The 12,306-nt window shown below is 27.6% G+C and overlaps 2 protein-coding genes across 2 annotated transcripts in view; one reads left to right on the forward strand and one right to left on the reverse strand.

The window, feature by feature from the left end:
• Positions 1-2,347: 2,347 nt before the first annotated feature.
• Positions 2,348-3,430, reverse strand: LOC107019866 (probable methyltransferase At1g27930). Its single transcript, XM_015220229.2, has one exon. It carries the CDS (start codon positions 3,309-3,311, stop codon positions 2,448-2,450), a length of 864 nt encoding a protein of 287 aa, XP_015075715.1. The 5' UTR covers positions 3,312-3,430; the 3' UTR covers positions 2,348-2,447.
• Positions 3,431-11,753: 8,323 nt separating this feature from the next.
• Positions 11,754-12,306, forward strand: part of LOC107020864 (ranBP2-type zinc finger protein At1g67325) — a 4,869-nt gene continuing 4,316 nt past the window's right edge. Inside the window, exon 1 of the mRNA XM_015221384.1 lies at positions 11,754-11,875. Coding sequence (XP_015076870.1) covers positions 11,867-11,875 — 9 coding nt within the window. The 5' untranslated portion in view covers positions 11,754-11,866. The remainder of the gene's footprint in view (positions 11,876-12,306) is intronic.

The raw sequence follows: 12,306 nt of genomic DNA on the forward strand, positions 1-12,306 counted from the left end.
TATTGTCAATTAGTGTTTCTAAAAATTTGAGGCGAAAATGTCTATAGAAACACATTATTATACATTCAAGTCCTCAATCAAAATATATTATAATTCAAGTGTTTAAAAAAATTATCGATAAATTTAAAAGTCTGACTATGTTCATCTTACTTATTCATTCCTCTCAATTATGTGATGTTACTTAATAAATAACTTTTTCAAAAGAAGAACATATTAAAGTTTTAATATTTAAAAGAAATAATAAATATTTATAAAATTATGTTCAAAAAGTGCATGAATTAACTCGGGATGTACTACTTCTTTACCTCTAATCATATTCTAATTCAAGTTTGAAAGAGAATCCTATTGAAAGTGTCCTCCTAAATAAGCGGCTCAACCTAAATTTAAGGGCTTCAACTTGGACTGAATAAATTTGGATGTCATTTTCAGAAATCTCTAATTTGTCGTGTTTTAGTAGTGTTTAGGGCGATTTTAATATTAGAATTGGTTTATTAATTGGGTGGGGTTTAATTAGTAATGGGTGGGTAGTGGGTTGGTTTATAAATGATATTAGTAAATCAAATTATATCCAATAATTGAGCGTCAACTATTTAAAAAATATTTAAATAGTTTAAATTTAAAACCATTAAACAAATGGTCAATTTTGAATCCAAAGGTAGATGACAAGGGTATTTTAGAGCCCATAGATGGGTGAAAAGGGCGCCAATAGGTGGATGAAGGATAGTTTTGTACCATTTCAATACTTCTAGGTATTTTAGGTCGTTTTCCATTTATTTTTTAACTTAAAAGTTATTTCAGTTTAACTTTCTATTTTTGACTTAATAGCTACAAAGAAGAACTACATGCTAAGTTCAAGATCAAAGACAGATATTTTGAAATTTTTCTTAGGGATTGAATTAAGCATATCATTTAAGGAAATTTTGATGAATCAGAGAAAGTATGCCTTAGAGATGATGGAAGAATTGAGACTAGCTGGTGCCAAACCATCATGGACACCATTAAATCCTAATATGAAGCTAACTACAACATAACTACAGAATTTTAAGAAATAATTTCAATGCCACAAATAATTTTTAAATTTGCCTTATTTTTTTCTTTCAAAATTTTGACAAAGTCATAAATTAATAGAACAAGAAGATAAAGAGATAGAACCAAAAATAATTCTGACTTAAAAAAGCAAATAAAATTAGTTAATTAACAAGATAACTATGAACTAATTTTGGTTAGAGAAGAAAGTGGACTCAACTTTTATTTACTAGATTTGTGATTATAATTATATTCAAAAATATTTCCTCTATTCGGAATTGTTTGTCATATTACCTTGTTTGTCATATTACCTTATCTAAAGTTAATTTGATTAATTTTCAAAGGTAAATTAGTTCATATTAATTTGATGTTTTAAACAAAAAAGTTATATATTCTAAAACTATTTGAAAAGTATTATAAATTATAATTTTTTGCATATTAATATGATGAAAAAGTACATCTTAAAATGTTAGTCAAAATTTTTATAGTTTAACTCTAAAAATAGAAACCATGACAAACAATATCGGACGAAGGAAGTATTTATCTTAAAAAGTATCTGATATTGTAAAAAATCTTATATACTGACAATGCACAAAACTTAAACTCTAATTATAATTCTTGAGATTTTCGTTTACGGTAAATTAATATATAGTGCTAGTATAACTTGATATTAACCTCTAAATAGCAATACTTATTGGTTTAAGTAAAGAAGACTCCATGGTAAAAAAAAAAAACCAAACTAAATGAGCGTATATACTTCATTTATATTTCTCATTTTTTAAAAAGATAATGTTTATGCTTTTATGAAATATTTGTTACACGACTTCAAAAACAATAAACTATCATGATTTTCTAAAAAAAATTGTAAATAAAAGGTTAGAACTACATTTAAAGATTTAATTAGAATAAATGCAGAATTTAATTTTTAAAGGAAAATTAAGGGGAAGAAAATTTTGAGTGGTTTAACACTTCATTTCTCTCTAATTTCTTGTTCACTTTTCTTTCTTTTATATCCTTATAGTTGTCCATTTTTCCTTTTCTTGTTCCCCGTAATTACTAGTTCATTTTCTCTTTTTGTTCTTATTACTTGTTATTTTGACAAATCAAGAAAGGATCATTTTTACCTATTATATCATCGATTAATTACTTTGAAAAAAGTAAAACTTTTTAAAAAAATTTATTTTTTTTAAAAATAATATACGTTATAATTAATAAGAATAAAATAGTAACTTTATTAAGTCAATATTTATTTTTTTTAGTTGATGTGTCAATTTAAAAACGAACAAGTAATTAAATTATAATAGTCTAAAACAAAGAGAACTGGAAATTTGTAAAAAATCAATGCCATTATATAAATAACATTGGGAATGGAAAGGAAGTGAAGAAAATTATAAAGTAAAAGATAGGTGCATTAATAAATTCTAACAAAAACTATCTCCCACATTAGACGCTGGTGGAATCTCAAAATGCCAAAGCCTTCCTACACCTTTGACCAAATATTTTCTACACAAGAATAGTTCTGCGTAAACTTTCTCTACTTTCCGTTCCACATCATGTAAAAACACATGGGTAACGCCTTTTCCTTTTCTATTTCTCGCCATAACCGCCGCCGAATAGATGGCTGCCATCCTACCTGGTGCTTCTGCAAAATACCCTCGAGGTGCATCTATCATAATCAGATCCCATTCTTTATCGTAAACTTCATTCGATAACATATCTAATGCTAATTTACATCCATGATTGCCGCGTAGAAAAGATTTCTTCGCTGAACAATCTGGCTCTTTACGATAATGTTCAACTAATTCATCTGCCTCTGATAACATCGTTCGATATTTCACTGTCTCCGCGTGAAGAAACGGGGCGTCTTTTACTATTGTTTCCACCCATTTCGGATCTTCCTCTAAAAACAATGTGTTCCCACGGGAATTAAATGAGGCCCACATTTGTGAATCATGACCCAAACCAAACACAAGGAAATTACAAGGAGTACGATTTTTCAAAACATCAAAAGATATTCGGATTTCGTTGATGTTTTGTTGAGGTATCACTCGCGATGTGGCATAGTGTAAAATTGCATCAAGCAAGATTTGTTGTGGATTCAAATTTTTCGCATGATCATCAACCAGAAATTTCTCTTGAGATTTATTGTTGTTGCAACCGATCCAATTATTTGATGTTTTGAGAAAAAGAGAAATGAAAAGTGCACTTCCTAATAAACCTACTAATGATATAACAAGGCACCATGATCTCTCTGGCTTGAAATGGCTATGGTTTTGTTTTTGCATTTTTTTTTTTTTTGAAGAGATGAAACTTGATATGTGATTTTGAAGTATGAAAATTGTTAATCTCTATGGAGAAAAAAAAAAGGCTTTTATAAGAGTGATTTTATGAGACTAGTGACTTGCACGTTATAGACGTGAATAGTCATGGATTATATAGATATATCCTATAATTATTGGCACCCATTATTTTAATATCCAACTATCTATATGTATTATTTGTAGGTACAAACCAAATTATATATTAGGCGTAATTTGTGGGCAATTAATGAAGGCATGGATTTAAACTTATTCTGATCTTGGTTATTGAAGGGACATTAATAACAGTCAATGTTTTAGTTTATTCATATTTAGACGTTACTAATTGTATTTATTTTTTATATCTAAATTTTAATTATTAATTGTCCTTATAAATTTTTTATAATCAGTCAAAGCAAATTAGTTTTTAGAAACAGTCATAAACATTTATGACTATTTCTTAAAAACTAATTTGGTTTGACTGATTATAAAAATTATAAAGACATTTAATATAAAAAGACATTTAGTATAAATGCCCCTTTCTGAAAAACTAATTTGCATGGACTGATAAAAAAATTATAATGACATTTATATTAAATGTCTTTTAACATATATATAATATGTATATCTATATAATATTATAAAAGATGCATTTAATTAAATGATTATTTCCTTTGTCCATTTTTTGATAGTCATGTTGCGCTTTAAAAGTCAATTTGACTATATTTCAAAATTAAATTAGATTACAGTATTTTGATATTTTTAAAAAAATAAAATTAAATATTTACAAACTATACGAAAATTATACATAAAGAGTATAATGAATACATCAAAGTTGATGATAAAGTTGAAGATCATATAATATCTTTGAAATCAGTTATGCGTAAAGAACATTGCATCTAGAATTCTTCACAATCTTCTGGTGTAGTTCAAAAAGCAACACCAAAGCTTTCGGATACAATAAGAAAAGTGATGAGTTTCAACTATATTTAATTTTAGTTGAGAACAAAACGCAATAGAATTATATTTCACTAAATTATCTTAGATATATTTTTCTTTAGAATTATTAATTTATAATATGAATGAGACCATATATTTATATAAGGCTCTTTTGAAAATATATTATCTTGTTATTTTATAAAATGGATTGTTTTTTTAATTAGCCCAAATCGGGACCGGAGATAAATATTATCTCAAAGAAATTATTAATTTACAAAATAATAATTTAGTGAGATTTTTCGTAATAACATGTCATAATTATATTTATAACTATTTTTAAAAAAAGTTATTAACTAAATATATTAGTAAATAATAATCTTTTGACTCCACACAACCGCATAAAATTAAGCACCAGTAGCCCCTCCTCTTCTCCTCTCTCTATTGTGGCGTCCATTCCGATGTGCCAAACTTTGATAAATCTCACAATATCAAAGATTGACAGATTTGGAAGAAATTAGATATACATGTGTTAATTTACTTGGCTGATTTCAATTCCGCTTTTCTTAAAGTCAAATGTTGGTAAAATGTGAAGAAGAAGAAAATATTTTTCTTCTGTAGCATATTTGGAGGCTACTATATTTGTTCTCTATAAAAGGGAGGATCACTCTTCATTCTCATATGCACCAAAAACAAACAAAGGGAGAAATGGAGAGTGAGGCATCACCGAAAAATGGTCTGTAAGGAAAAATAGAGAGTGTGAGCGATATTGTAGTGAGGTGGGAAATCAAATAAGGATTATTTTTTTGAGTGTGCAGTGATCTTTGGAGTTTTTTTCTCATACCTACAAGTGTAAAAATTCTTACTATAGTGATATCAATTGCTCCTCACTGGCCGTGATTTTTTCCTTATTCAGGAGGAGTTTCATGCAAAATTTTGGTGTCATTATTACTCTTTTTATTCTTGTTGATTAATTGTATTGTTGTTTTTCGCTTTTATAGCTTTTATTAAAGCAAATATTATTTCTGTTACGGGTTTATTCCCAACAATTTGTATCAAAGCACAACTCATTCACAAAAATGTATTTTTGCAACCTATTCAGTACTCAGTGACAAAAAGACGTCTGGAGTAAAGTACAAGGTAAGAAAAATCAACGGTGACAATGATTTCTCAATGTGGCAGAGAAGGATGAGGTATTTACTCATCCAACAGGGTTTGCACAAGGCATTAGGCGGCAGATTCAAAAAGCCCGAATTCATGAAACTCGAGGATTGAAAAGAAATGGATGAAAAAAGTGCTAGTGCATGAAGTTGCACTAAACTGATGATGTGGTTAATAACATCATCGATAAAGCGAGTGCATATGAAATTTGGACAAAGTTAGAAAATCTATACATGTTCAAGACGTTGACAAATAAATTTACCTAAAGAAACAATTATGCGTCTTACATATGAGTGAAGGTATCATTTTTTTGTCCCATTTAAATGAGTAAAAATCAGGGAGGAAGATAAAGTCATAATGCTTCTAAACTCATTGTCATCTTCCTATAATAATTTGGCAATAACCATTTTACATGGTAAGTTTTCTATTGAGTTAAGGGATGTCACAGCATCCCTTATGCTTAAAATGAAGATGAGATAAAAGCCTGAAAAATCACGACCATGCTCTCATCACAAAAAGCAGAGGGAAGAGTTATTGAAAGAGCACAAGCAACTATGGTAGAGTCGGAGCTCGTGAAAAGTCAAAGAAGAAAGCAGCGACCAGAAAAATGATGACAACACAACTGTCATGGTGTAAAATAATGACAATGTTGTTCTTCTCATTAACAAGGAAGTAAAATGCATACACTTGGCAGGTGTAGAGTTAGAATTTGTGGTCAACACATCAATATCTTATCCTACCACACCGGTAAAAGTTCTTTTAGATATGTAGCAAGTGATTTTGACAATGTGAAAATGGATAACACAAGGTACTCCAAAATTGCGGGGAACGGAGAAGTTTACATAAAGACAAATGTTTATGCATATTAGTTTTGAAAGATGTGTGACATATACCTAATTTGCAAATGAACTTGATCTCAAGAGTTGCTTTGGATCGAGATGGATATGAGAACTACTTTACAAATAAAAAATGAAATTTCACCAAAGTATCATTGATTATTGCAAAAGGAGTTGCTCATGGTACGCTGTACGGGACAAATGCAGAAATATGCCAAGGTGAATTCAATGCGATTCATGAAGGGATCTGCAGATTTGTGGCATAGAAGAATGAGTCGTATGAATAAAAAAGGATTGCAAATTCTTGCCAAAAAATTACTCATCTCTTTTGCCAAATGTAAAACGATAAAACCTTGTAACTATTATTTATTTGATAATAAACATAGCATCTCATTTCAGACATCATCTAAAAGAAAGTTGAATATATTTGACTTGGTATATTCTGATGTTTGTGGTTCAATGGAGATAGTTACAATGGGCGATAATAAATATTTTGTTACTTTTCAACAGTTTCAAATTTATTCTTTTATAATTTTAATATTTTTAAAATTCAATATGGTATTAGTTGCCTTTGAAATATGTGTAGTCACACACTCTCGCATACTCATCCATATTAATGTCATATAAGTTTGATCCGTCAGAAGGGGTTTGATATATTGTGTTTTATTGAGTTTTACAGAGTAAAATAAAAGAGTTCATAATACAAACTAGTACAAATAAATGACCTATTAGATTATTTCTTCTTATGAAAAGGATAAATATATTCTCAAACTATGGTAAATGGTAAGTAGATGTCATTCGTCATACTTTTGGGACATAGGTGTCTCTACCATTCAAAACTAGAGCGTACATGTCATTCACTGTGACGGAAGACTAAATAGGAATATGTAACACAATCTTATCCGTCTATTCGATATTAAATAAATATTGAATCTGTGGATAAGATTATGACACGTGTATCTCTATTAGTATAAAGGGTATATATGCTCTAGTTCTCAACAATTACATTTGCATTGATTGATTATAAAAATTAGGGATAATGCACAAGTACCCCCTCAACCTATGCCTGAAATCTTAGAGACACTTATACTATACTAAGGTCCTATTACCCTCTGAACTTATTTTATTAATAATTTTCTGCCCCTTTTCGGCCTACGTGGCACTATCTTGTGGGCCCAACACTAGTTGACTTTTTTTTTCAAGCTAGTGCCATGTAGGCCAAAAAGGGGTAGAAAATTGCTTATAAAATAAATTCAGGGAGGTAATAGACCTTAGTATAGTATAAATGTTTCTCTGAGATTTCGAGCATAGATTGAGGGGGTACTTGTGCATTTTCCCTAAAAATTATAAAGACATTTGTATAAAATGTCTTTTTCACATTATATATATATATATATATATATATANTTTAACGTATCATATCTATTATATTTCGGAAGTACAAGTAATAGTTGAACGTATCATATCCCTAAATTTTTTACGAAAAAGGGACTAAAATACCCTCAAAGTATTGGAAATGGTACAAAATTACCCTCCATCCACCTATTGGCTCCAAAATACCCTTCCCACCCACCTATTGGCTCCAAAATACCCTTGTCATCCATCTTTTGATTCAAAATTGACCACTTATTTAACGGTTTTAAAAATTAAACTATTTAAATATTTTTTTAAATACGTGGAGCTAAACTATTTGTTATAATTTAACTTATTAGTATAATTTATAAATCAATCCACTACCCACCCATTATTAATTAAACCCCTCCAAGTTAATAAATCCGTCACATTATTAATGCAACAACAGAAAAGCTACTGTCAATCGAGTGTTTTTAAAATTTTGAGTTGAAAATATCTATAGAAGTAAATTATCATATATTCAAGTTTCTAAATAAAAATTACCGATAAACTTAAAAGTCTGACTATGTTATTCTTAATTATTGTTACGTCTCAATTATGTGATGTTATTTCATAGGTAAAAAATTTTCAAAATAATATATTAAAGGTTTTAAAATAAATCATAAATATTTATAAAATTATAAAAAATGCATGAATTAATTCGGGATGTATTACTTCTTTACCTTTAATCATAATTTTCTAATTTAATTTTGAAAGAGAATCCTGAAAGTGTTTTCCTAAATAAGTGGCTCAACCTAAATTTAATTGGGGCTTCGGTTCGGACTCGAATAATTTTGAATGTCATTTTCAGGAATCTATAATTACATCGTGTCTTAGTAGTGTTTATGGCGATTTTGATATTATAATTGGATTATTAATTGTGTGCGGTTTAATTAGTAATGCGTGAGTAGTGGGTTGGTTTATAAATTATATTAATAAATTAAATTATAACCAATAGTTGAACGCCAAGTATTTTAAAAAATATTTAAATAGTTTAATTTTAAAAAAATTAAATAAGTGATCAATTTTGAACCTAAAAGTTGATGACAAGGGTATTTTGGAGCCAATAGGTAGATGAGAAGGGCATTTTGGAACCAACAGGTGGATAGAGGATAATTTTGTACCATTTTTAATACTTTAAGAATATTTTAAGCCTTTTTTCGAATTTTTTATGAAACTTTGAATATGAGAAATTGAAAATAATGTCTTCTTTTTGATAGAAATGTATTCCGTTATATCAAATAGAAAAATATATAGAAAAAATCTTTCTCACTTAAATTGTGGACGGCTTCCTACAAATTTATAATGAAAAAACTTGTATTCGCTATAACATTACTAAAAAAAGATTAGTTATAAATTTAAAGATTTTACATTCACATGAAAACAAAAATTTGTGAAAGCAAATATTAAAAATAGGAAAAATGACATCTCCACGAAAATTATTTTTCCTAAAAAGTGATTTTTCCACCTATTGAAAACGCTCATAATTTTTGCTTCTGTAGCCTAATAGCAAATTGAAGTTGTTACAAAACTTTCTCAAATGGGTCTTGTGGGGTAGGAATTTTGTTTGGTAATCTGAAGTTCATAAAAACAAAAAAAAGATCTCAAAGCTTAGTATTTTCTTGAAAAATAATATTTGCATCTTAAGTCATCAAAAAAGTATATAAAATAAAAATTACTACTTACCATGTATATTGTTTTCTTATCATGTATAGTTTTCTTGTAACCTTATCGTCTTCATTATAAGAACAAAGAAATCAATGGTTTTCCCTATATTCATAAACACAAGATCTTTATACTACATTTTGGATAATTGATTAGATATAAGTTTTGTGATCGAGAAATAAAAATTGGAAATTTGGAATTGCGTTTAAATAAAGAGAAGGAGAAAATCAATCTCTTGAGTAAACATCAAGAAATGTAGAGAAGAAAAAAATGGTTACTGATGACAATATAGGACAACAACAAGAGCACATCTTCTCTGAAAAAGATTCTCATATTCCCACCATTTTAATAGATGCGAGATATATAGATTGTAGTTATAAATCTGTCCCCCAAATAAAATAAAGAGAAATTCTCGCAAATGGCCATCATTATAAACTTAATTATATTTCATAACTCTAATTGCATTTAAACGGCTGTAGTCACTGTCTCATTTACATAATTTATGCATTTATATAATTCGCGAATATATTTATATTATTAGTTATTTTTATAAAAAATTTAAAATAATAAATTTATATAATTAAACATTAAAACTATAAATAACTATATAAATTATATTATATAAATTTTCTGCGTGAGAAATATAACCTGATAAACATTTTACTTATATAGAAGATAAGAGACAGTTTCAAAAAATTTAAACATGACTTCTTCTCTGTAAATTAATCTTAAATTATGGGTATTATGGTCATTTGACTTATCAAACCAATCTAAATGTGTCTTACCTCTAATTTGGAGTAAACACGTAGCAATGCTTATTTTTCTTTTTTTACCTCAGCCGAAAAGTGTGGGGTCCTGTTTCTCCGTGTTCCACGTTTCCAATTTTTTTTTTTATTAATTATTCATCTGCCTTTTAATATATGATCTCACTTCATTAATCTCATTTCCTTCTTTTAATTTGTGCCTCACAGCTTCTTCTTTAAATTTTCCCATTTTATTTATTTTGCAGTAAATTAACTTTTTCAAAATTTGAATACTCCATTTATTTAATTATTCCAAATAATATGAATTTCCAAATTAAAAATCATAGATAAAATAAGTTGCATAAATTCAAAAATATTATATAAAAATTAAATTATAGTAAAACAAAAATAATATTTTTTTAATTTTTTTCAAAATATACTAAAACAGAACACGTTGAAAAGAGACATGTTGCTTTAGTGTGAATTCTCTCTAATATAATAAAAGAGTATACGTATTAAGCATAGAAAAAGATGCCTTATTTATTTTATTAATTATATTTTGAAAATTTTAATTTGACTATTAGTATCTTATATAATTACCTAACGATAAAGTCAGACAAAAATAATTAATTTTCTTAATTATATTAAAATGAAAAAGTTGAACAGAGGTACTACTTTTTAAAGAAATAATTTTTGTAAAAAAATTAGTTAACACTTAAAATTTTATCAATATCACATAAATTTGAATACATAAAATAACATATATTATTAAAAATTACTTAAAAAATATTAAAAATATTTTTAAATCATATAAGAAATTTAATTGACTCTGTAATTTCCTATGTATCATATTATATTTGAATAGAATAAGTAACATTGATTTTTAAAAATAAAAATTACACCTAAAGCCAAATAAATTAATAATTAAAAATATTTGTGATTATTCATGTAAATTGAAATAAAAGTAATATATATTAATTAATATAACATAAAAAATAGTAAATCACAGACAAATTAATAGCATTAATTATTTCTTTTTAAAAAAAATTTAAAAAACTAATTAATTCTTTAAAATTTATTGAGAAAAAAAAATAAATGTGTTGGACACATGCTAGCACAAGCTTATGTTTTCTAGTTTTTTTTTTACAGAAATTTACATAAATATGCTATAATAAAAAAATATTTACCATTTATAACAATTATATTTTTTTCCACTTGATCACTTTTAATTCATTTATAATATACGTTTAATGCATATTATAAAGAACAATTTATTATTCACATATGATACAAGTTTCAATGATGGATAATACATTTATCACATGTTTTAATACACTTATAATATAATGTGACAATTTTTTACCAAACAAACATAAAATATTTCAAAAACAATTATAATTTAAATATATTACATACATAATTCACTTTTAATATATATTAAAGATTTATCATATTATTACTATAAATAATAATAAACAAAAAATATCACTAAAATAAATGATTATTTTTAAAAATGTATGAGTTCATCTAATTTTTCCTTTTTTTAATCGATAAGTGGGAGTATTTCTGTCGTTTTATTGGGTTTCAAGGATGGGCTTGAAGAGATAACTAAGTGGGCATAGATAGGCCCATCCCATCGCATCGGCTTGACTTCCTTGACTCATTTTACTTATTTAATTCTTACCACAAAACCACCTCTCCTCTCTTGCTCCGCCGTTTCTCCGACAAAATTTTGTAGCTCCGGCCGAAGAGCAAAGCGATTTATCGCCGTCTTTCCTCTCTTTTCGCTACCTCTAATTTGCAGACTGCTATGTCTCAGGTATTGATTTTTCTCATCTTTCAATAATCTTACCTTTCTTATTTTATAATTGATTTGATGAAATTTCAATTTTTTCTGTAAAATTCTCTGTTTCGCGGCGTAGGATCTCTGTCTCTGTGCCTGTCTATTAGATTCCAAATGGTTTTTCTAGATTGTCGGCAACTTTTGCTTCTATTATTGGGTCGATGTATAGGAGCTAGGGTTTTGCTTTTTTTTTTTTTGGCGTTTGGGTCTGTATTATCTCAATTTTTTTTGTTGTATGAGTTGTACCCTTTTTCTCTACCTAGAGGTTTTTAACTAATTAAGCTTTTGTATTTTCTACTTGTGATTGGCTTATTTACTAGTGTTGGAATGGAATGTGCTTGAATAGAGTGATGGGATTTAGAGGATTGATTCGTATAGGAGACCCCCTCCCCCTCCCCCCCCCCCCC

This window comes from Solanum pennellii, chromosome 5 (assembly GCF_001406875.1).
Source record: "Solanum pennellii chromosome 5, SPENNV200".
NCBI classification, from domain to species: domain Eukaryota; kingdom Viridiplantae; phylum Streptophyta; class Magnoliopsida; order Solanales; family Solanaceae; genus Solanum; species Solanum pennellii.